Here is a 26,419-nt window from a genome sequence, read left to right as displayed (position 1 = left end):
TTAATATTTTCGTTATATGACTAGGGTAAATCGAATACTTCAAGATACTTTCAAAAACCATACACATACATTTTTTATAAAACTGTGTTTTTTAAAGAAATACGTAATTCATAATTTATAAAAAAAAAAAAAATTGTTTGCCGGAATACAAAACAACTTTATGTTATATAACGAGACAAAAATGCTATCAAAATTCTAGACTTATCCGACTAGAAATCTAATTCCAGATCTATTGTATTGAATAAATTCTAGATAAACACGGAGAAAAAAAACTAAACAAAGACTGCAGCGCTATGCCAGGTACGACGAGTGTATTCGCCGCAGCAAGAAAATCTAGATTTTAGACCAAAGTTTTAAGTCTAAACCAGGCCGGTTCGTCTCAGTTTGTACCTAGAATTACCAGGGCGACAGAAACATAAGGAGACTCGTAAATACTAGACTTGTAACGTGTAACTACACGCACACAACGGCAAGACGTCCGATTTGGCTATGGTCAACTGTTCATTTCTATCTTTATACACTGTCTTACATCGCTATTTACTAGGAATTCATAAAAAAGCAGTTAATAGTAAAGACAGTGAATAAAATGTTTACCTAACTAGGCATGTAATGAAATCATTAAAAATAAGAATAAAACCCCATTGTAATAACCTCTAAATAGACTTTCATGAATTCATAGTTTGCATCAAAGCAACCATGTATTGCAATATTTTTTTAAAATTAAGTCCTAAGTTTCATTTATCATTCAATATTTTTTCGTTTTGGTGCTTAAATAGTTAGCATATTATACGACATATTACACGGCAAAGAGAATAAATTATAATATTGTTATAAAGCATTCTTACACTATAATAAGGCTCGGTCAGATTTGTATTCATTTATTTAAATTAATAAAATTTCGACGCCCTATCGATTATAATAATAGCTCTATATGATTTTTTTTTTCTTTACAACATTTGTCGAAATAGCTTTTTTTATGTAATTAGGTGTCCTGAACTCGAATTTATAAAATTATGGTAACTCGTTCCGGTGTAATGTAACTATCATTTATAGATTAAGAAATTATTTATGAATTTTTAAATTAAGCAAAATCTTACATTCATATAAGAAATAACATAAATAAACAATTTTATATAATTGTAAGCGGCGATAACCTAGTTGGTTGTGGAACGGACTGCCGAGACGAATGTCCGCAGGTTCAAATCCCAAGGGCACACACCTCTGATTATTCTAAAAAATTATGTGTGTATTCTTTGTGAATTATCACTTGCTTTAACGGTGAAGGAAAACATCGTGAGGAAACCTGCATACCTGAGAAGTTCTCTATAGGAATTTCGAGGGTGTGTGACGACGTGTCTACCAATCCGCACTAGGATCCGCGTGGTGGACTAAGGCCTAATCCCTCTCAGTAGTAGAGGAGGCCCGTGCTCAGCAGTGGGCAAGTATATAATACAGGGCTGATATTATTATTATTTTAATTTTATTTTTTTATATAATTGTACTAAATAACATTGATGTGATTATATTGGTAAAAAATAATGTCATTTATTTGGGTGCTAGATTGACATTAATAAAATAAATAAACAATTTTATATAATTGTAAAAAAGAAAATATATGTGATTATATTGGTAAAAAATTATGCCATTTATTTGGGTGCTAGAGTCTTATTTGACATTGCTTACAATTTTTTTTCTGTATAATTATTTTTCTTCTGAATATATCGCGGTAATTTACTAAATATTATTATATTACGTTGATATTGAGAATAGCAAACTTAAACCATGTAAAACACAAACAAAACTATAATAAAACTAGCTATTAAAATAATATTACAACGACAAGTATTTGTCTAAAAATACAAAAAAGCTAACTTGTCTTACATACACTAGCAATTTTAAAGAATGTACTATTCAAAATAAATAAAATTATTAATGTAAGATTTTTTTATACAAACGCACTTGGTAAACGCTGTAGGCGCCCTTAACCTTTGAAAACTTAAATGACCATGCTGAGGGCAACCCACTACCGAGTTACGAACCTCGGTTCAGGACGGCCACTAGGAAATGATGAGACATAAACGATTATGGAGAAAAATATTGTCCTATACTGTAATTAGCATTACAATATTTGACGGAAAGTTATTATATTTTCCAATGTATTTGATAATAATATGATTTTGATGTCCAGTGAACTGCATGTAGCTAAGGCTATGTTATAGAACTTGTCTTTTAGATACCGTCAACAAGAGCTTCGTAAATTGCATAGAAAATTAAGTAACTCAGTGCGTGAATCACTCTTACTTAAAAAAAATCGCAAAGCTATGCTTAGTTAAAATTTACTTGATCAGCCGTAAGTCAAAACCCGCCATCTTGCTTCTTAATAAGGTTTAAACTAGGAAACCGGTGATGTTTTGGGCAGCTATTTAAGCAATTCTTAACACCTCTTAAAGCTAAAACCACTTTATAAGTAAGACTGAAATAGTACGTCATACATTTGTGTTGTTTTTTGGTTTCCTATACTTTCGTATAAAGTTAAACTTGTCCACTACTTAACAAATACATCATAAAAGTTATACATATATTACAGTGTTGAGTAAAGTAATATGTTCGGTACAATTTTCTCATATCTTTCTTGGTTAGTGAATTTATTTTGCCAGTTGAAATGAATTTGCAAATAGGGATAACTTCTGTTATAGGAGTAGAAATCAATACCAAAAGATACCAAGACAACATGAACACAAAGAGGCTTACGGTTATTTTAAAATGTAATTTAACCAGCAAACACGACGTCCAATAAAGCTCGGCATACATACAATTTCCCGCCGCCGCGCGCCGTTTTCATTTAACCAAATTACCAAAGCTATTTGTACTGCGCGCTGACTATTTGCTTAATGCACACATACGACAATTTTGTTTCGTGTTGTGAAACCGCTGCGGTTGTAAACGCACCCGTTGCGTATGGTTGTCGAATGCACCGGAATTTCCGGGACGTCCCACATTCTAAGCATAAAACTTATTTTGGTTATGGAATAACCCATGGAAATTAATAATCTATTGGGCAATAAAGTAAGGCGATTTTTCTTGCAAAAGAACCTGATTTAATTTAGTTTTTTTTAGCAGTATTATTGTTTATAATGAACAAAATCCACTTTAGTCCAAAAATGCAAAGCATCGCAAAAAGTTGCCGCAATCCATGAGTATGATTTTTTACATTCAACCGACTCTACCACTAAACATCAACCCTAATTAGCCTCTTGTTACCTCAGAGGGAAGAGGTTGATTAGTATTCTTAAACCAGAGTCCCACGGTCCGAGATGTTAACGCGCCGAGTATCTTAATAAAAAAGGGTTGTCGATATACTCCTGGTCTCGACGTCATGGAAGCAAAAACTTCTTCGCATTTCTAATACCCTGGTACTGACGACATAAGGAAGTGATAGATCTTGATGCAGAGACAAGAAATCTTCATTATGATCATGGAAGATATAATAGACAGACCCACGAGGGATATATTATTGGATATGAAAGAGACAAATATAAATACTCCAACAATAAATAACTCGAGAAAGAAGGTGGCTATTACAGTCATTACCAGTCCCATTACGTAACCACTCCATTAGTTTTTCAAATATAACCATCAATAATGAAATATAGATCGTTGTATTTTATTTTTTACGATCTAATTTAAGATGTTTATTCATAAAATTTATTTAACGATTATTGTAACATGTCTACCTTTTTTTAGTTATTCGTGACACTATTTAAATATAACAATATGACTATTGCTTGTATGGGAAGCTAAGATATATTATAAAATTTTAATATCAATCATTACTTGGCATTTACTACTAGTTGACCCGACAGACGTAGTCCTGTCTTAACTATAAATTTGCAGCGCGCATTCTGTCAATCGCTGACAGTTATTTCAAACAATTGACAGTTAAATAAAATTAATATTTTCATTCAGTTTTCTTAAATTTTCTAATTTTCCGCGAAATTTTTTGAATTTTTTCTTTCATAAGAACCTTTTCCTGACAATAACAAACACAACAAAGAAAATAGTGAAAACGGGCCAGCCATTCACGCGTGATGGCGTGACCAAGGGAAATAGGGATTCATTTTTATATATATAGATAAAAAAAAAAACATAATGAAATTAACCTTGCTATATTGGTAAGTGACAACCCTAATTGCAGTATTTGTTGCTGGCCCAATTCCTTTTGAAAAATCTCGCATGTACTTCGATTTACTGGAAAGCAATCCGCTAAGGCTGGGGCATTATCTTTTTACAAAGCACGAGAATTGTGCGTTTTCGAGTTGTTTTAGTTTTATTCCCTCGGTACTGAGCGAAGGGTCCTTTGTGTGAAACTAAAGAATTTTATACCAAAGAAATATTGAATTAATTATGTACTATTAGACTTTTTAATATACTTATTCATAATCTTGGAAAAACATATGTTTAATATGAGACAAATAAAAAAATGGAACATTTTTTCTTATTTTATACAGAATAACATGATAACATAGGACTGTTGCGATTAGCTAATATTGAGATACAACAATATTAGCCAATCACAACGGCCCTAAGACTACGCACTGCGAAGGCCGCCATGACGTTAACACTGAGAAACAGACTTGTTATCACAGCTTTACTCCGTCCTTAGATAAAAAAGTCTATAAATAAGGGGGTATGCGTTTTAATTAATAATTCGTGTCAATCAAGAAAAAACTATAGAACTGAAATTTGCAAAAACACATTCAGAAGCCACCATCCATTATTTTACCACTCCTCGAAAACTAAACAAAAGCTCGCAGTGACAAAAAAAAGAGTAGCCGAAAATTGATACTGTTTCAAAGAACCGGGCAGCACCGACGCAACTGCGCAAAAACTTTTCAAAACCAAAACAATAGAGAAAACAATGTGGGCCACTGCAACGGATTTTGATTTAGATTTCTCCTTCGGAAAGGCTTTGCTGTTCTTATCTCTGTTTGAAAGTGCAGTGATTGTTAAAGTTTTAGAAATAATTGTTTCTGAATAGATGTCAAACGTTTTATTAATGCAATTTGATATATCGTCAATATCTAAGTATATATTTATTTATATAGTAAGTATCAAATAATCAAGTATAAAAACAACACAAGTAAATTACTCTTTTAATTAGCACCTTAACAAAAAAAATAGTAACAGACATTGAGATTCTTGAATCGTTCGTGAACCTAAGAGTAGAAATATGAAGTGTCATACGTCATAAAGGCTGGTTCTTCCTTCAGTCCTGAATACAATATCTCTCCCGCCTGACAGTAGAAAAAGAAAAATAACTCATCTTGATGGATTTGGCATACAAGGACCTAAATTCCAATTCCTTTAAGCAGCGTTAAATTAAACCTGAAAGGAGTAACCAAAACAAGGTGACTGATCCGTCGAGTCGTCGGCCTCCAAAATAACTGTACAACCCGAATGGTCCCGAAACAAGCGACGGGAATGAGTCACGGAGACAGGTTTCTGGTGAGAACACCAGAACTGAAGTAATTAGTATCCAGGCAAATAAAACTTCGACCGATGTTGATCCTATTTCAACAAACTGATACTATCGTTTAAAATATGAAGATGTTTAACTGATGTTAGAAGTTATAAATGATATATTGGTTTAAATGATTAGCGATCGGATAGACCTAGTGCTATATAAAGAGTAGGAAACGGCAGAGAAATTATATACAGGGTTTTCTTTTAAGTTTTTTAATCAGTCTTGGTGCGAGTATTCGTATTCCTCTTCAATAGGTTCTTTCTATTTTCTATATCTTCTATCAAGATTTTTATGTTACATTTTATGACATTAAACTAATAAAGTATTATTTGATACTTAACCCTGACTTGAATTTAGACTTCTAATAATTTGACAGTCAAAGACTTAACAGGTTAGGTTTATTACAGATTATAATGTTGGCTTTAAGGCTAGCTTTTACAGGATATAATCATAATTCCTAGACAATATCGTATTGAGAACCATTGGTCTAAGCTTTTAATTATACGCCGCTTGACACAAAACCAAGCAATGAATTTATGCATGAACCGCCAGGGAATCTCTCCGGCCGCTTAAAGGAACAATAGTCTTAGTTTTAATCTCGTCTCGTCTTTAATTTTTTTTCGGCGTCTGCGGGATCCTGTTCGCATGCGTCTGGATTTACGACTCCCGGCTAGGATAACCATATTTTAGTTTTTTTAAAGATTTTTTTAATTAAACCCACTTAGGTTTAATTTTTTGTAATAATAGTCTACTTTTAGTGTAACGGACTGTCGAGACGAATGTCTGTATGCTCAAAACCTAAGGGTACACACCTCTGACTTTTCTAAAACTATGTGTTTATTCTTTGGGAATTATCGCATAGTTTATCGGTGAAGGATAACATCGTGAGGAAACTTACATATTTGAGTAGTTCTCTATAGGAATTTTGAGGGTTTTTGAAGTCTACCAATCCGCACGAGGTCAGCGTGGTGGACTAAGGTCTACCTCTAACTAGTAGAGGAGAATATATAATACAGGGCTGATATTATATAATCCAGTTTTATATAATTTTTCACCAAATATTAGTTTTTTTTACCGCTATATGACTTTGAATACTCCGTTTAAAATCATGGTTTTAGATCATAAATGTTCATGGATAGGTTTTTATAATCTAAAGTATTGATCCCCGCTGAGATACTGACAAGGCTGTGTCTTCATTAAGAAGCGCTACTGTCCTTAATTTTTATTTTTAGCCTTTTGGAATCAGATAATGCCGTCAGTCGGCCTTTTTACTTGCATTATAAATAATCAATCTTTCTGAACATCAATAAACTGATTGATAATTCCTTTTACAAAAGCATTCCTATTTCCTTACTTTTTTTGTCAGTAGAATGTTCAAACAAGTTACTAAGCCACATAATTCAAATCAAAAGGATAAATTCATTTAACTGCATAAATTCAGTTTTTTTTTCAGATATCGCCAGTTTTTTTTTTAACTTTCTCTTTTCTCCGGAATATGGTAACCCTACACTTCCATTCTGTTCGGCCCGTCGCGCCGCGTCCAATGAGACGTGCACTCACAATTTGCGTGCGATTTTGACGGCGTTAGCGAAATTCTTTCACGGCGCCCGTCTTGAACAAAAAGTATATGAGGTAAAAAAGTTCGGTACAGATTTATTCCAGGTTTAATTAAATACAGCATTAAGGGTGAAAGAGAATAATGTGAGAGAATTTAGTACAGACTTCCTAGAGATTAGTGGCGAACGGTGACATTTTTAGAAAAGGAATATCTTATAGGTATTACTAGTATGAGTAAATGTAGTGTGCAAATCGTTCCAATCAATATTAGATTTTGTATAAGTTACGAAAAGGAATTATATGGACTCTTTGCTACTGCCACAGATAACCAATTAGGCATCATTTTTATCTCGTAAAATAATAGTTGAAATAAATAGTTCTAAGTATTTCTTAATAATGTAGTTTCGTATTACTGAAACAATTTACAAAATCAGACAAGTAGTTTCAGAGATTGCGACTTCCAAATTTACGTTACCTCTTTCTTATAAGATGATTATTATTCAAATAAAGTCACCAAAATTATCTATCGAAGGATATCAAGGCATACAGGCTTTAGTCATTTTCTAAAATCCTTACATAAAACCTCATCCTGTAAAAACTAATAAATCAATTTTCGACACGGTTGTAATAAACTATCAAAAATAATTATTATAATTCTGTAGACTGCCTCGGTGGCGTAGTTGTATTGCATGTCCGGTACAATAGCGCTCTGAGGTCCTGGGTTCGAATCCCGGGTCGGGCAAAGTGATATTTGGGTTTTTCTGCTCAGTATCAGCCCGGAGTCTGGAATTTGTGCCCGATATGGCGATAGGCTCGGCCCCTATCACATCATGGGACGGAACATACTTGGCGAAAAGTGGGTGCCCTAGTTGCGCCTCTGCATACCCCTTCGGGGATAAATGCGTGATGTTATGTATGTATGTATGTAATTCTGTAGTCCTTATATTTTAGGAAATACAATACACAAATACTAAGTAAAAGTCAAAAATCAAAAATCTAGTTAGACTAATTCAAATTGGTAAAATGATTGCCTACGAAAGACTGAGCTTTAAAGCTCAAATCAGCTATGCTTAAACATAATGGCGAATATTCTACGTATTAAAAGTTCTCTCAAATATTATTAAGTAACGTATCACATATTAGATTAATTAACAATATTTCATGAACATATTTCGTTCATGAACAATATTTTATGAATTTATAGTCAAAAATCAAAATAAGTAGTGGTTTTTTCGCCTTCTTTGTATGGTTATAAGAACAGCTAAGAATTAATGCAATAATTATAATTATTTTATCACTGAAAATATTACAGAAGGGAAGAAATTTAAAATTTTAACGCTATTTTTTATAGTAATCAGAATCAATATACTTTTCAAAGGAATTACTCGAAATGTTATCTTAAATTCCACTTTTCGTAATATCTTGTTTCAAATATAACCAGGCTAAAAACTGTTTTCATATATTGAGCACTTATTATGTGCCTTCTCAATTCAATTTAAAATAACTTAAAGTAATAATTAAAAATATATCTCTCCTAGTTCCTAAAAATTCTAAAAAATATGACATACCTTAAATTACAAAGCACCATGACTAAGAAAGCATGCCGGCCACGGTTTCACGGATAAAACACCAAAAATCCACCACAGGAACAGTCAGGCACAAAATAAAAAAAATAAAGTTCGAAAAAGGGTATTCTATTTTTGAATTTCCCGCCCGAAATTCGGAATGTTATCGAAGCGCGCGCGCGCTCGACTAAAGTGAGCCGCCGGGCAGACTCCGGCAGTCAGCGCACGAATGTTGGTGGCAGACGGGACGGGTGCGCGCGCGCATCCGCACAACCCCCACCATGCGCCGCCATTCATGAAAACCGTCAATGGACTTCACGAGCTTTTGCCTCTTATAAGTTATACGTAATATTAGAGACGCAAGTATTCAGATAACTCATGCTTAACGCGTGAGGTTTTCATCAAAAAACAACCGATAGACCAAATTGTAGTTAAATTTACTTGGACATACCGAAATTCCTTTTAGTCGTAAACGTTATCTGTTCCAAAAAATAAACTATAAATATTTTTTGTGGATAATTATGAAACCGAAATTGCGCGGGCGTGGTAACGTGGCATAATCAAAATTATCAACCAACGTTAAAATACATCCTGGAACTTATCCTTTATTGCACGTTACAGCTTTGATAAACGTATATTGATAAAACACTCGTAAGAGCGTTAAAATATGTTTTACCACCAGTACAAGTTTATTTTGCATAACTTAATATCTATAAGTTGTATTAAACAACTTATAAATATTAAGCCCTTCTCCTATTTAAAGTCGTCTTTGTATTTCAAACGAAGTCCGCAATTATCGATTTTTTTGTGATATTATTAAAAAATATATATTCTGGTATACCGTGATGTAGGTAATAACCATAAAATTTGCTGAAACATGGTAATTTTGATAGAACAGAACTCTACATATTGATCACTTATGTTTATGCGAATGTTTGACATTCAAATAAAACTATGCAAAGTCTTCGAAACGTCGATAGAAAATTATAATATAAAAACCGCAATAAATCCGTAAAATATATTTTTTTCAAAGTCTGCGTTTCTGCAATAATTATTTCTTAATTATTACAAAATAGTTCACGCTCCCATGACATTGTCATTGGCATCCATGAATCATTTGAAACAATTTAAATGTTTCCAACATGTACTTTTTATATTGACAGAGTTACTTCCCTTTTGATCACGATAATCCAAAAAAAAACCGGCTTAATGAATCACTTTTCAACTTTGTAATAATGATTTAATCACCTACAATATTAGATATTGGTAGCTTGATAAAATTTTTGCTTCTATTCTGTCTTTTCTTTTTGTAGCATATTCTTCGGGTTGTAAACAAGTACGCCCTTGATTTTATTCCCAGGGTAACACAGGTTTTCAGAACACAAATTTGACCTAATTTAGTTAATAACCCTTCTGATATTTAATTCACTTATATTCACAGAAGTAGCCCACGGGTATTGAAATCAATTGTTAACATTAATACTTACGTTATCTGAATACCATCACTTTAGTACTGTTGTGGTGATATACTATATAAATAACAATAGCCAAGAGTTCCATATAACACGATTCCTGTCGGCTTCCCTTTAAGTAGAATTTATATACAATCTAATAATTATTAGAACGATTTGCCGACCTCATTCATGCATATAAGTACCTATGTCTATATGATCCCTTTCGAAAAAATTTACCTTTCGCCAATGCTACTTACTGTCGTGTACAAAGTGCTTATTGACATGCCAAAAATGCTTGAAAGCTGTAACCATTTTTGTAATAAAATTTAGGTAAATGTTATATTCTTGCGTTTAACGGATATTTTAACTACTTCGAACATTTTGATTATATTTAAAATATAAATAAAAAATGCTGAAGTTCCGACCCTTGACGCATAAGCAGTGATCGTAAAACACTGAAACCACGATCTAGAACTAAGAAAAAAAAACTGGATTTAATAAATACGAGCAAAAAATCAATAGCATTGTAGTCATCGCGTGGCCGGCGGATGTGTGCGATAGGCCCACGCGTCCGACACGAGCTAGCGTTGCGTAAAGTTCCGCGCCTATCCTAGATAACGAATGTTGCAAAATTCAACCAAAATCTCACCCGATACGCCATGAAGGCTAATAGTTTGAGGTTTATTAAATATTCGATTGTTATGGTGAATGGTGGTAGGGCTTTCATATGTGTGAGTCCGCCTGGGTAGGTACCATCGCAATGTCTATTTCGGCCGCCAAGCATTAGTGCCTAGCACTGTTGTATTCTGTATGTCTGTTGTATGTTGTATATTGTATTATTTCCATCATAGATGGAAATAGTTGCCAGCGTAATTACTAGTCTTTTTAAGACCTTATGTCTTAGGATGACAACCTGAATGATGAATTGCATTGCATTGAAGTGCCACAGCACTGGAAATTTCTTTGTTTTCTTTCTAAATTCTGTATGATGTTACTGGGAAACAAAATTAAGTTCCCAACCATAGAATTGATCACATATCTCAATAGACTTTCTCCTTATCACCTTATAAAGCCGAAAATTTTGCTTGGCGAAAATTTTGTGGAATATTTACGGTTCTTCTTATGGGCATAATAATTACCATCAATACGAGAAGGAAGGAATATATACCTTATCTATGTAAGGTATACTTTTAGAAAGTAAAGGCTTTGTACCACCTTCGATAGTAAAAATCTCTACTTCCTACTTTTGAGTTCTTAAACGTTCTCCGTTGCGTAATAGTTTAAGTTTTTAACAAAAATCCTCTTAAAAATCGAAACTTTAATGTAATAACTAAATGTGTAAAATATGTCGGCCATGATATTCACAATTGTGATACAACGATTACAATTAGTAGAATAATGAAATAATCAGGAGGGACGCGAACTGTATTTCACGGCCCTTTAATTTCCGTTTATCATAATGTTTTATAAATGTTTCTGTTATACATTTATATGCTTAAAGCCTTAATAATTGATGGTTTGTGGAATGTTAGATTTAGAATTAATTTAATACCGAGGACCGAGAAAAGACTATGGGTGTACGTCTGTTCGTTTTAAAAATTGTTATACTCAAAGTGAACACTCATTAACGATAATGGTTTCTTATATTTACGCGAATGTTAGACATTAAAATAAAAGTATTCTACAGATTTTATCGCGATTTTTTATATCATACTTTTCTCCCAACATTTTAAAGACTGCAGCCAGACTGAGGTGTGGATCGTCCGTTTACGAATTACAATTTTTAATAAAAGTACTCTATGTCAACAAAGATCAATTTGTAACTACCAACCTAGGCCCTCAAGATATAGGCTCATCTAGTTTGAGAGTCAACGACTTTACTCGTATATATATACACACATACATAGATATATACAAAAGTGAACTATGTCTTTACCTAAATAAGATAAATTTTATTGTTTCTATATCTTCTCATTCTTTCTAAAAACATCTCAGTTCTGTTAGAGAAATTATTTATTCTTAGAACGCAACTTTCCACTTCCAACAAACATTAAGCATGTGTACGTAACAGCAAAACGATCTACATTATTTTAGAAACAATTCTAGCAACCCGACAATAAATTCAAGTATTCATTAACTGTCTGTCTGTTGGTGAAACGAAACAACTTCGCTTTCCTTTGTTAAAACGCGTAGGATTTTGCTTTTAAGTATAAATTATATTTGTTTTATTGTTTTTAAGTTATTTAAGAATATTATTCTTCGTTTACTGTGTTAGATAGTTATATTTTAATGTTTTCAAGCTATTTTGAGGCAATAATAATGGAGTACTTAATCTGAAGTTCAGATTTGTAGACAATCCTAACGGTCCTACGGGGCATCGCGAGGTAATTCGTGTCATTGAATTAATGTCTTCCTTTGCATTTAATGCAAAAATACTTAAACCGTTAGCAAACTTTCCGCCTATTATTCAGTTTGTTTATTCCTCCACAAATAAGCAAGCCGGTAGTTACGGGAAAGGAATATCATTATACTAAAACAACAAACATAAACTTCGTTCACATTTATAAAATACTAGCTTTTGCTCGCGGCTTCGCCCGCGTGAGGGAGTTTTCCGTGATAAAAGTCCCACTATATATTTTCCCGGGATAGTAGCCTATAACCTTCCCAGGGTCTTATAGTATCTCCATATCAAATTTTGCTTTCTTATACCACGTTTTATGTCACGTCCCGTTCCCGTGGTAACGAGATAAAAAGTATCCTATATTCGTCTCCTGGTTCTATGCTACCTCTCCACCAATTTTCAGCCAAATCGGATCATCCGTTATTGAGTTATAAATAGTGTAACTAACACCACTTTCTTTTATATATTTATATAATATATAGATATACTTAGATTTGAAAAATATCTAAACTTTATATGATATAGAATTTTCTTTGTTTTCCAACCTTTTTAGACCAAGAACTACAAAACAAAATTTAAAAATACTGGCCGTTACCTCTACTAAACTACACTCTATCCATCAACTGTCAAATGCTGTTTCTTTGAGTCAGTTTATCAGGCCAACTAATTAAATTCTTCGTGTTTAAAATGTGTGAGAACTTGGATCCCAACAGAGTCCGTTGCGATGTGTGCCGCACCATTAACTTGGCGAAACACGTCAAACACCCCAAACCAGACATGCAGATATATGAAAAATGTAGACCGGTGGAAAAAGTACCATGCACTCGAGTTACAGGTGCCAACTTAATTAATTTAATTGCCTTTAATTATTTATTACTAAGTCAAGCATCTCTGCTGCCGCGAAATGCCTATCCGAAATTTTAATTCTATAAAGTACTATTCTGTACTGAATTAAAATAATATGTTAGTCCAGAAAATAGTTCATTTTGCGTACAAAATTTTATTCCAATTCGTTTAGCGGTATCTGAGTTTACTTCCAACAAATATCCGAGCATAATGCTAAATATTGCAATTAAAATTACAGTAGGAGTGGAGTTTAAAATACTGGCTAAATAATCAATTTAAATAAAAATAGGTACATATGTTATATTATCTGTGTTATATAAATAGAGGCTTACTCAATGTTCTGTATAACCTACGCAATACTGAAATTCAAGATTACAGAAACAATGGGGAATGCCGCTTCCCGATATAAAATATTATATTAATATAATATAATTATGTAATGGTGAGGCGAATATTTCTATAGTATTACAAAAACATAATTACATTCAATATTAAAATGAACTAGCACATTACGAATAAATTTACGACAGGAAAAAAATGTACTCTATCAGATGTAGTCATTTTTATGACATTCAAATAGAGTTCATTTTCTGAAAATCGAAATTGATAGCAAAGTTGGCGGTATCTAGTTACCAGGAGTTCATATCTTACACAGAGTACATCGCATTCCAATACTCTAAGAGAACTTTCAATGTAACTTCTCTCCGAATGTTTGTAATAAACAATGTAATTTAAAACATTAGAAAGAACAAGCATAGTTAATACTTACGAATATTTGATTATCAGAAAATAGAAACGCTAAAGAATCCTAAAATATCCATTGACCGATTAAGAAATAATGCGCATACATTTAAGCCATTCTGCGTAAATTAGTACGTGTTTAGGTGTTTGTTTGGCCCACATTACAACTCAACATATTTTTTAAATAAAACCTACACTCGATACGCTTGTTCAAGCCGTGATCTGTGAATCCTCACAAATTGAACGTGTTACGCGAAAAGCCTAGATTATTAGAAGATAAAATATACTTAATAGGTACTTGTAAGCGTCGATCGAAAGCTTAACAAAATAAGCCGGAAGATTTAAGGCGAAAGCGATTATAAACCTAGTTAATTGCTTTGTTACGGCTACTATATTTAGGAAAACAGATCTTAATGCTTTGAAACTGTTCACGTGTGCCCCATTTTGCTAAACGACGACTACATTTAATGTCGCAATGAATAAAGCTCGTTTTTGAAGCCTGAAATGGTAAGTCGGTTTTGTTTTTAAAGATGTTTATCAAAAAAAAATATGCATGAACCACACTATAATAGGTGTTTTTGTCATAAAGATCAAAAAATTACAAATAAGAGTTTTACTGTTTTTCCAATATATTTTTGATATAAAATGTAAATTTTACAGTTTGTGTAACGTATGATTTGTAGTGATTTTATTCACACGAGTACAAAAATCTACAGCAAATTATTTTAAATCTTTTCATTATAGATACAACATATTATTATTTTTTAAATATTCATCCTACAAATACCATATTACGTCATTCGAAAAGAGTAAGAACTATCAACTACATGAAATATTTTTTCATATTGTATGCACGTTTCCCGCCATTCGCTCGACTTAACATTATACTACATTTTTTGCAACACATGTAAAATGTAATTGACCCAGTGTTATGGCTGTTCGTCTGCAACTAGCTGATGAATCATCAACGATATACACTTGGTTAGTTCTTACGCGTGTGCTATTTTAAACTGAAATAACTGCGCGCCGCGATGTCAGTGGCTTGCTCGTTCACGCCATGCCTTTCCATAATGAATTATGTATTAAATGCTATATTAATATTCGCTGATGATTTTCGAATAAGCAATATTAGCCATTTTGTGATATATTAAATATTGGTACGCAGTTTGATCAGAATTATAGAATCAAAAATTGATGCATAATGGTAATCGGTTGTTGGAATGGTTTCGGATGAATTTATATTATCTTTAATAACTTTCTTCAAAAAATAAATAATTGAGTGCACTGATAATTTACCTACGAATTTATTTTAAGAAACATTTTAATCTTTTACTAAGCCCCTCGATCGTCTCTAGGTCAAGCGAGGCATACGCAATGCACCCGGGTAAGTACCACGATCAAACGGAACACCGGTTTCTACTGGGTTACGAAGGTCAGCTGGCATGTACTCTGCTCTGAACATGGGCTGTATTCGATGGAAAGCAAACGAACCATAATGTAGAGAATAAAATTATATTGTAGGTTGGTTTAATTATGAAAGAATCAACAACAATAAAACTTATTTTTTATATGAAGAACCCAGTGTCAATGAACGCTGGACGGTGCGCGTTTTCAAAAACAACCGAGTACTAGGAGTGCATAGCGAGTAAAAGTTAGTTTCGCGCGCACGTAAAGCGCTCTATAGTTCGAGAAAATAAGTTGAAGTATTATAATTTGAAATTGCAAATATTTTTATGGTGGAGGATTTGTACATGAGTAATGTGTGTATATTATAAAGCTCACAATTAAACAAAAAACTAAAAAGGTTAGTAATTTTGTTTCAATAAATGTTTTTCAAACACCGACAATGAACCTACCAAGTATTGTTTTTGTTCAAATCGTGATATTTCGTACCTATTTTTATTTGTATTTAAATATATCTAACGTTATTAAATATTAAGTCGACCTTGACAACTATGCACATTATTGAAATAATCCGGTTTATGAAGCGGTTTTTATGTCAAATTTAATAAAACAAGTTTTAACATCATAGCTATGCAAGTAAGTGCAAAGGTATACGAAGCAATATAGCAATAAGCTCACCCCCTATTACATTATGATACTGAATACTTGGTGAAAAGTTGTTGATGTGGCACCTCTGCGTAGCCTTTGGGGGCCAAAGGTGTGATGTGTTTGTTTGTGTAAAAGCTATATAATGTGAACTGATGATATTGTATGGAGGCTTTTACAACAATATATTGTAACAAATTTATGATATCCCAGTCGCTTCCATTACGAATGGCGTACTTCATACAAGGACATAAGAAACTCTACCGGTTCAGCAGAATCAACCCTCGGCAAATTTGTAAGAGCGAAACGAAATTATTTATTCGCACCGTTCTAGCAAAGATGAATGAAACTTGTCCGCGTGTAACACGTAACTGAACCGATCTATATTTCACAACAAGGAACTCTTCCCTTTCATGACTCCCTAGTGATTATTACAAATTATGTAACGCTCTCCTTAATTGCTCGATAACTTTTACCAGGTACGTGTAAAAGCGGCGCGCGAAGGAAATCATAGTGTTGTTTAGTTGTTAAAATATTGATCAAACACGAAATTTGGAACGCTATTTCCTTTACGCTTTCGTATGTCTGTTCGTACATTAATAAATAATGTATGTAGGTACATAAAAAATATTACAGACTTGGTAACAATTCCCCACACGCAGCTCTACAATATTTGCTGCCAAGTTATAACGGTGACGTTTTGGTTGCTATTTTAATTCAAATTTTGAACAAAATATAGTTTTTTATGGACGTCCGTGTCTATAGAATATACGTCAATGTTTTAATCATTTTTGCACAATGCTTCTCATAATAATGAATAATGTTTTATGAAAATTATAACCTATTTATCACTGGCGAAGGATGATATTTTCCGAAGGGTTGCACATATAATTTGATGTGCCATTTTAATTAGTGTTAAATGAAAAATCTAATTGTTACCAAGCATCAAAACTCTAATGACTTTTGAACTTTGACCATGATTAACAGACTCTATAGCGTAGCTTCTTACATTAGAGTACTAATTTAAACACAATCTAACCTGCATGTGGAAATTTCATCCAAAGAACTAATTAAATACAATATTTTACATATTTTGTCATTGAGTCAACATTTTAGGAATATATTTTATGTAAGGAAATTTTAAAAATATTATGATCTGATATGATCTAATATTTGTTCCAACGACTCTCCTCAAGCATTTCCAATAACTTAGAATCAGTCAGAAAAACATTTAAATATCAAATGCGGCTTTAAAGGGAGGCGAACCGAGGCATGACAACGTTTTTTTTGCTTTCGCCTCGCGCCCCGCGTCTTTTAAGTCCGCTACTGCTCTATATTCAAACAATTATTTTGTGAATTTTTTCAGAACTTCCACTGAACCCGACATGCATAAAGGTATGCACTAAAGAGGAATACAAACTAAAGAAAGGAGGCAAGACCGTCGTGCCGCGAATGCCTTACTATGCACATGGAAAACTTCTCTACGCTGTCAAAGTCAGTTGTATATACAAATAAATTATTGCAGTATAATAGTAAATAGTAGAAAGAGGTTTTTTAATATCTGATATACAAAACTCGTGAAGACTCTAAAAAACCTTTAGAACTAGTGTAATGAAGTGTGGTAATGACAGCGAACAAATAATACTTAGTGGTCTATATTTAGCGAACAAAGTGTTTTTATGTTACCAGGCTTTAGAAAGTGCCTAGAACATCATTCTTAGTTGTAGTTAACTCATCAAGTAGATAAGTTAGAATAATATTGCCTATTAGAATTATAGGCTAGATCGTATTTAAAAAAAAAATAGTTCTTATAACAATGGATAAAAATTTATATTTGATTACTTAAAACTTTAGTGTGTTCCATATCCAGATTGAGTTATAATTCCAAATGACTGGTCTATGAATAACTTGGAATTTCCTCTGCAAATTCTAATGCAACAAGGTAATTCTTGAAAGTACTTTTCAAACTTGGCGCTTGTTCAAACGCTTTTCAGGGAACAATAATGCTTAAAATTGTTTTGCCTGCGTGCGTCTCCTTTAATGTCGTGCTATCCTAGTACATGATTCGATTGACTGACGTGCATCCGACTTTCGGCTGAACGCCGACGCGACGTCCACAACCCGCACCGAACGCGATAACATGAAGTTGTCTAATTTTTTTAACAGGCACGAATATGCGCAAATTAATTTATAATATGAAGTATCTATTTTTTGGACAGGCGGGAATATTTATGGGACTTGTTTCTTTCAGGCAAATTATTATCTAAATTCTAAAAACAATCACATATGTACTAGTCATTTTTATAGAAATTACTGATAATTATTATTTAAAAATTTGTGAATGACAGTGTAACTTGGCATGATTTGAATTATATGTGTATGAATCATGGTGTAATACTCCAATTTAACATGTTCAAGTAACCTCCTCACCATTTCACCGTCATTAGTATATTGAGCGCATTACTAGATGTCTCTTTACAGGCTGGTCTCCTGGTAGGATCCGTCTACTTCACGTATACGCAAGGAGTGTGGGGCGACCAACAAGACGTCACAGAATGCTTAAAGCGATGGCAAGAGTACATTAGAAGCATCAACACGCGGCGCCCGCCCACCTTCGACCAGTGTGGTAACGTTATCGTATGTAATTAAACCTTATTAACGCATAGATAAGGTATCATTTCTATTGCGTTTATGTGAGCCATGTCTATTAGAAATGTCGTGACTACCTGTGGGGACGTTATGCGTTCCTAGTATAAATGGTTACGTCATCAACCGTTCGGTCACTTCGAATACCCGTTTTGTTTTAACGGGGTTAGTTGATTGTTAATTTCTTATTGTTTGGATTTATTTAGGAAACCGTTATATTTCAGAAAAAAAGATATTTATGATATATGTACATACTTATAATTACTTGGAATTTGAAATAATATGCATCTAATTCTTTTTACTCTTTGTACCCAATTCATCAATAATAATTCGGTACATACTATTTTCAGTATGAAATGTAAATTTTTATTTACTATTTTAGGTATGTAAATATCAACATTGTTCTATTGTAACTTTGGTAATTTTAAATTATATAATTTTTTGTACCTTATTTATTCTATATTAAAAAAAAATGCTTAATCGAAACTTTATAATTCCGTAAATTTTGATCTTGGTAACTCCTTATGACATCTGATATCCTAGTAAACAGGAGGCCCTTCCTCACAAATACCGGTCCTACGAATCGGAAGTGACGGCGATTAGCAACACGCCTGCCTGCAACGAAAGCCGTCTGGCTAGTGGCCGATTGTCGAAGCTGGTATCAATTTCATCGTTGATCGTGCCGAAACGTATTTACTACCTGCATGTGTATGCGTCCCCAGTGACTTCGTGCCCAGACAGCAGACGCAGCGGCGCAACTAAGTCACGCCCCTCTTGCATTGCGCGCGCACTTGAAATTTTTACCTAATAGAATTCTCGCAATATTATGCTAGCCTAGTACTTACACGTCAGTCACATACAAGGGACGGCATTCTTTAAGCGCTGTTCATTCTCGACATTGTTTTCGATAATAAAACTTTTCGCGTTTGTTTTAACTGCTTCCAAGTCGGATTTCCGCCATACAGCATTTTAATCCCGATTATAGGGAACAAAGAGACAAGAGATATGTTATCAGAACATTAAAAGAATATACCTATTCTTTGAAATATACCTATTTCAAAGTTATCCCTAAAATGGCAGCTTGTCAGTCGCAATGGTGTACATAGTATAGTGATACAACCGTAACGTAATACGTGTAGGATGTGCTTCCTGATGATAACGCGCGCAAATGGGTCATGATGTTGGCAATGTTACTTTACAAGGATCACAGATTTGTAATCGTGTTGAATTGTAGGTCGCCGAGTATAGATACAAATTGTTGACTACGACAGTACCAACAAATTCTATAAATAATATTTTTAAATTAGTTCATACGACTATGATTATATTATAATATGTAAGATTTTGATTGTTTTTTTTTTGTGTAAAAATTTAATACAGCTTTCTTGTTTAGATTATTTTTTATCTTGACTCCATCTGCGAACATGATTCCCAAAAAATTTAATCTATTTTACTCATTTGAAACACATATAAAATACTCTCCTAAATAATGCGTGAAACGTCATATATTTCTTTTTAGACCGACCATAAAGATTGACAAAAAACTTAACTCTACATTAAGTATGGCTCGAAGGACTAAAATAAATAAAAGTAAATTTAAGATGTATTCATATTCTTATTTCACAGAGAAAGGAGTCTAGCGAGAGCTTGATAGCGCCCGTCTACAGTATGTATAAAGGTCTTGTTACAACGATTTTTTCTGGTAAGTAGAGTCCATTGGAAAAATTAAAACAATAATAACTACATTAGTTTATTCGAAAACGTCCTTTGATTGTGAAACCAGTGAGTCCTAGGTTAGTTGAGGTTAGATAAGTCTAGGAACGTTCCGCCCTGTCGATTGGGGTCGTTTGGAGAATTCCACCACGGTATCCCCTGTCTGTTGTAAAAGGCGACTAGTAGGGGCCATTGGGGGTCGCGGGCGGGCGGCAGGGAGCTATCTGTCGTTAGTGCATGTTGTGCGTCCTTAGCACATTTAGGGAACCCCTGGGATGTACGGCAGCGTGGAACTTAGGCCTCGCGCTGCCGTTGACGTTGAGAGCGTGCTGCCAAGCGCGGGGCCTTCTGAGCCCCCTCCCAACAGTAGACAGGCTGTACTAGGCGGCACCGCGCTGGGGCAACTGCGGAAAACAACTTAGACACTTCTGTCAGAAGAAGACCGCATGGGTTTTGGACTTTGGTGTTAGTGTTGTTTTGGGACCGATTTGTTCTGTCCATCCACTCGGCTGGACATCAATTACTTGTAAGAAGAATAAACATATTATCAATATAATTTACAGGAATATTATCAGTTTTCGCACTTTTCAGGTGTAGTCAAATTTCCAGTGATAATCAAATGTGCTTACATTGATTATCTAAAGGCCATGAAAAAGAGGGAAGAAGAAGATAGAATGGAAAGGAAAATCAGAAAGAAAGGATAAAAGACTAAGTTATTTAAATTAAGAATACATCCGAGAGTTTAAAATATGATAAAAAGCAATAAGCATAAAGCATAATCGTAATTTGTCACTGTAGAAACTGATGTCAACTAAAATAATGTAATAAACATAATAAAACATCATTTTGTATTTTTGTTAAAAAAATATTGCCACTTGTTATTAGGGAACAGGATATTATGACGGACTACTTGGAACCCAAATAACACCGCACGTAAACATTTTAGAATTTATAATTTTATGAATACAAATTAATATTTTAGCAGTAAATAAAATAGATTTTTTTAAATATATCTAAATTTTTAGAGACATTTTAATTTGCTTATAATATGTATTTCTATTTTCTCTACTACCTTTAGTACGCAAAATTCTACGATAATTACAAGGCATTCGTGCCCTGCTCTTCATATATGTATTATTATAAGCTTTTGTATGTACTTGTTTTGAGCAATACAATTATGGAGACAATTTGCTATTTTTTCTAATATCTAGTGTGTCGCCGTTTCAACTCCGAGGCGTGTAATTCGAACATCGCGAGATTTTCGTCCGGCGAACCTCCTGCTAGCATGTACTCCAGATGCCTGATGTAGTAGATTGCTATCCTGAAATAGGTATTAGAATAGTATTTAATTATAATTATTTCATCGATAATGTTGGGGTAATTTCGAATCGAGGTAGACAGATATTTTTTTATACAACCACGGCTAATTGAATCTTACTGCATCTGACAGAATGAAGTGTGAGGACTGGATATGGTGAGTGATGGCTAAATGAGAGAAGTTTATTCCTCGCCAACTGACACAAATATGTCGGCTTTTTTGAAACCGGATACACAGGGTGATCCCCGCGACATAAATACATCTTACCGTATTTTTCTTAATAACCTTTTCGTTTTTTTTTTATATTTATTGTTTACACAAAAATACAATAATTATACACTACTGGCATCTATCAAACCACAGAGGTTTATACTAGAGCTGATAAGAGTTTACAACAGTAACGGTAGATAACTATATATACACACCTATAGGTACTTAGTAAAAGTATATAAAAAACTGTAATTATTATTCCCTAATGACCGGAATCTTATAAATGGCAAAGTTTGTGATGTGATCGTAAGAAGTAAACTCACATTTGAACGGTTATGGATAAAATTTAGCACACGATTAGACGATGTCGTGGAATAACACATAGGCATGAGGCACATAGTTTTTATGTAGATGTTATGCTCCCGTGGAATATAACGTATTTTTTCAAATAGATGGCATTGTTTTTGACACGTTCCCCATACCTGAGACACTCGATCTTTGAATACTTCTTCTTGGAGGCCTTGGTGACGGGTAGCTTGGACCGCAAGAGGTCAAATGCTCGGTTCATATCTCGCATCCTCGTTCTCTCACGATCACACGCTGTTTTCTTGTACTCTGAGAAACAATCGAGACTATACATTTTTATAAAATACTTAATTATAATTTAATTTATATTTTGGATACTAATATAAAATATATTTATTTACATTTTAAGGCTATTTATATTTTTACTTTTACTAGGCTGGCATAAATCTAACTAGATAGAAAGAAAACCTGCATAACGAATTTTCGATTCAGTTAAGGCGATACCTCAAGGTCCATTTTCATACATTTTGTTTCGGCTTTAATCTGGGTAACTAAACAAGTATTGGCAAGTAAAGAATTTAAATTCACGTCTAGTTAGTGATTAGTTCTCGCAGTTGAAAGAAAAATGTAAAAATAATTAATAATCATGGATATTTCTGCCTTTAAAATTTCGTCATATTAAATTATATCCATGATTATTAATTATTTTTACGTTTTTCTTTCAACTGCGAGAACTAATCACTAACTAGACATGAATTTAAATTCTTTACTTGCCAATACTTGTTTAGTTACCCAGATTAAAGCCGAAACAAAATGTATGAAAATGGACCTTGAGGTATCGCCTTAAGTAACTAAATATCTAATCTCGGTAGATAAGACATTGAGCTCAATTCGCGACATTCATAAAGCCTAATCTTCAGCATTTTAATTAGAGCGTGTTTAGATAATAGTTTCGAACGAATTTACCGCACAATCACTCTGTCTCTCTCTACAGAAAAGTTTCAGCCCAGTCTATTTTCTATGTCTATCTAAATAGAATTTATAATATCATTGTCTCTCTTTTAGGAATTCCCCTTTTAGTCTTATTTCCGTATACTATTGCAATTGAGCGATTACTTTAATACATTATTTTTAACCTGACATACGTTTGTTAGCCTGACAAGGGTCGGCTTATACAGACATTATTTTTGAAAAATCAAAGGTGTGTGCCTTCGGTTTTTGAACCTGCAGACATACATCTGGGCAGTTCTTTCCACACCCAACTAATCTATGGCCGCTTGTAAACTAGTATGTCTTGTTTATATACTAGTTATTAATTACATACCTCTTTCAAGTTGCAAAGCTCTCTCTTTCCAGTTCATAATAGAATCTTGACATGGATCTTCACCGCTAAGTTTGCTATTGTCTTGAGACTCGTGCGAATAGTCCAGCGAAGACTCGGAATTGGCCGTCTCTGTAATTCCTGATGGGTCTCTTGTGTACTCCTGCTCATAGTATCTAGAAGCTAAATTTATAATAGTTTTTAGTTAGTTACTATTGCAATCGTTACCAGACTTTATTACAGAGTGGTAGAGTCTTATTTTAGAATTGAGTGTTATCTAGTGGCGTAATCCGAATCTTTTACCCTATCAATACTGGGCATTGTCGTAAAAAGAAGAGAAAAATTACAGATTTTAATATTTTGATAATTTATTTTTTATAAGTATATACTTATGTGTAAATTTTATTACATTCCTAAAAATAGTACCTACTTATTTAGCACGGTTATGTGTAAAGCTTCAAATATGTATACTAATACGAAACAAAAAAAAACATACATAAATAAGTTCTAAAAGAAATTTGTAAAAATAAATTTGTATTCTTTGTGCATTTATCGTTCGCTTTAACGGTGAAGGAAAACATCGTGAGGAAACCTGCACATCTGAGAAGTTCTCTATAGGAATTCCGATGTGTGAAGTCTACCAATCCGCCCTAGGCCAGCGTGGTGGACTAAGGCCTAATCCCTCTCAGTAGTAGAGGAGGCCGGTGCTCAGCAGTGGGCAAGTATATAATACAGGGCTGATATTATTATTATTATTAATAAGTTTTGTAGTTAATATTCAATACAAACAATTATTAATGTAGCCTGACTTTTTTGTTTCATAGAAATCTTAATAACTGGCTACCATCTAGTAAAAACTTTTCTGGCCACGCTGCCTGTTAATAATAATCAGTCGGAATACATTTTATTATTTTTGACATTTGAAAAATAATAGCAAATTATAGTTCTGGAAGGTTATTCTTATCCACATTTTGACTGTTGTATCATTTCTGTTCAGTCACATCTAGTTCGTGTACGCCCAACACTTCAGTCCGATCCGTGATCATGAAGCTGTAGTCTTCGTAACGTTGGGAGAAAATTATGATATAAAAAACGCGACAAAATCCGAAAAATAATTTTATTCCGATGATAGCACCACGTTATACGCGAGCTTAATAAACGCAACTACACCACTCATTGATTTATATTGTCTTTTACAAAATAACTTCACATGTTAGTCACTTTTATAGAAACGAATAATAAGGTTCAAATTATTAAACCATCGCGTATTTACTAATGTCGATATCGTAGCGCTCACAAATACATTCAACCCAGTCCAAATTTGGGGTTATCATTTTACTTTAAATAGGAACTAGAGAAATTGTTTTATTTAAAAAATATAATACCAGCTCTGTACACTATTTACCACTGCTAGGAAAGGGGCTTGCTCTGATATAGAAAGAGTTGAGTTCTTAGTCCACCACGTTGTCGGCTGGCCTACTACGGGTTAAAATTTTAATCAACTAATTCCCTCGGATATTTCTTCTAATCAATCGGCTTACTGACTCTACCATATGCTCTCTGTTAAACAGTTAATAACTTCCAAAGCTTATAATAGAATATACTTACTCGTTACCTATTGGCAAAATATACCTACCTAATTAGTAGGTATCTATCAATGTACTAAAACGTTAATGGAATCTTATAAGTCGATTAGAAAGAAAGACTTGAAAAATAAACAATTAGTCTATCATTCTTATTTGAATATTTACCTTCCTGGCTATTAGGTTCCAACTCGTGTGGCCTGAAATACGTGATGCGTCTCGGTTCGTAGTCTTCTAAAACGTACGATCTGTGGTGTGATATCGTCTTGTCGTATTTTTTGTGGGAGAACGTGTGTTCCTCTTTAGGCTTGTCGTCTTGACGTCCTATTTCTAGAATCACTCGCTCCTCCTCTCTTTTTTCGGCTTCATCTTCTTTAACTACCGTGTAATTTGCTATTAGGGGTATAGGAGCTTCATCATCATACGTTTGGTTATACATCTTGAGTTCTAGTAAATTCGATTTTTCACCCAACTTCGGCGAAGCAAACGTGTAATCCAAAATGGCGGCACTTCACAATTGTTTTTTCACAATATTCAAAATCACTTTAACAGCGTTGTGACCACTACCTGGGTCGTGTGTGGACTGTGTCACTCGCTGTTAACTCCTTTTGTAATGCATATTCGATCAAGTTGTGTATACAGTTGGAGTAACAATTTTTAGTTTTGTACAGGGCGAGGCTTTGTCTTGAGGCTGTATTGTTGGATGTTTGTTTTGATGCTACCGGAGGTGATATGGGTGGGTTGTATATTAGTGAGGCTTGATGACGCGTTTTAAAAATATTTATAATAAAATATTTTTTCTCGTTAGATATTCGTAAAATTATATTAATTTGTTGTAATTTGGTCGTAAACGAGCTTCTTGTCTTGGCTACTATAATTTGTTAAATTATGTTTGTTAGAAGTAAACGCTTGGCTTATATTGAAATACACAATTTCTTGGATAAAGTCGCCTCCTTTTTATTCCGGACAAGTGCATAATAGCATATTATTCTGGGAAAGATCTTTAACATGGGTGGAACTGAGGGCAGCACCATTAGATTAGCTAAAAACTTATTGTAGGAGAGACTCAACTTTGGCAGCAAAACCACTCGCCTATTTAACGAAAGGTCTGAACCATGCGACGCTTCTGTAAGTCCAAAGCCTTTTCTAGCGTAGAGACGAATCTAAGGTAGGCGTCTACCACCC

General features: G+C 33.7%; 3 protein-coding genes across 8 annotated transcripts in view; 1 reads left to right on the top strand and 2 right to left on the bottom strand.

The window, feature by feature from the left end:
- LOC115453977 (papilin-like) overlaps positions 1–8,880 on the bottom strand; it is a 118,731-nt gene extending 109,851 nt beyond the window's left edge. For 5 of the 6 annotated variants that reach the window (XM_037438352.1, XM_037438356.1, XM_037438355.1 and 2 more), the window contains exon 1: positions 8,650–8,880. In XM_037438352.1, the coding sequence (XP_037294249.1) occupies positions 8,650–8,669 (20 nt within the window). In that variant the 5' untranslated portion in view covers positions 8,670–8,880. The remainder of the gene's footprint in view (positions 1–8,649) is intronic. The other variant, XM_037438357.1, reaches the window with a different exon arrangement.
- Positions 8,881–13,101: 4,221 nt separating this feature from the next.
- On the top strand, positions 13,102–21,340 carry LOC115452196. Its single transcript, XM_037438209.1, has 5 exons — positions 13,102–13,336; positions 17,504–17,631; positions 18,619–18,774; positions 20,410–20,485; positions 21,088–21,340. Exons 1-5 carry the CDS (start codon positions 13,189–13,191, stop codon positions 21,198–21,200), a joined length of 621 nt encoding a protein of 206 aa, XP_037294106.1. The 5' UTR covers positions 13,102–13,188; the 3' UTR covers positions 21,201–21,340.
- Positions 21,341–21,352: 12 nt separating this feature from the next.
- On the bottom strand, positions 21,353–26,011 carry LOC115452198. The gene is made up of 4 exons (XM_030180666.2): positions 25,403–26,011; positions 23,655–23,834; positions 22,507–22,639; positions 21,353–21,817 (listed from the first exon to the last, which is right to left on the bottom strand). The coding sequence occupies exons 1-4, from the start codon at positions 25,671–25,673 to the stop codon at positions 21,697–21,699; spliced, it is 705 nt and encodes a 234-aa protein (XP_030036526.1). The 5' UTR covers positions 25,674–26,011; the 3' UTR covers positions 21,353–21,696.
- Between the last annotated feature and the right edge of the window lie 408 nt (positions 26,012–26,419).

This window comes from Manduca sexta, chromosome 13, assembly GCF_014839805.1.
Source record: "Manduca sexta isolate Smith_Timp_Sample1 chromosome 13, JHU_Msex_v1.0, whole genome shotgun sequence".
Lineage (NCBI taxonomy): Eukaryota > Metazoa > Arthropoda > Insecta > Lepidoptera > Sphingidae > Manduca > Manduca sexta.
Note: the sequence above shows the minus strand (reverse complement) of the source record. Positions and strands in the feature narration are given on the sequence as shown.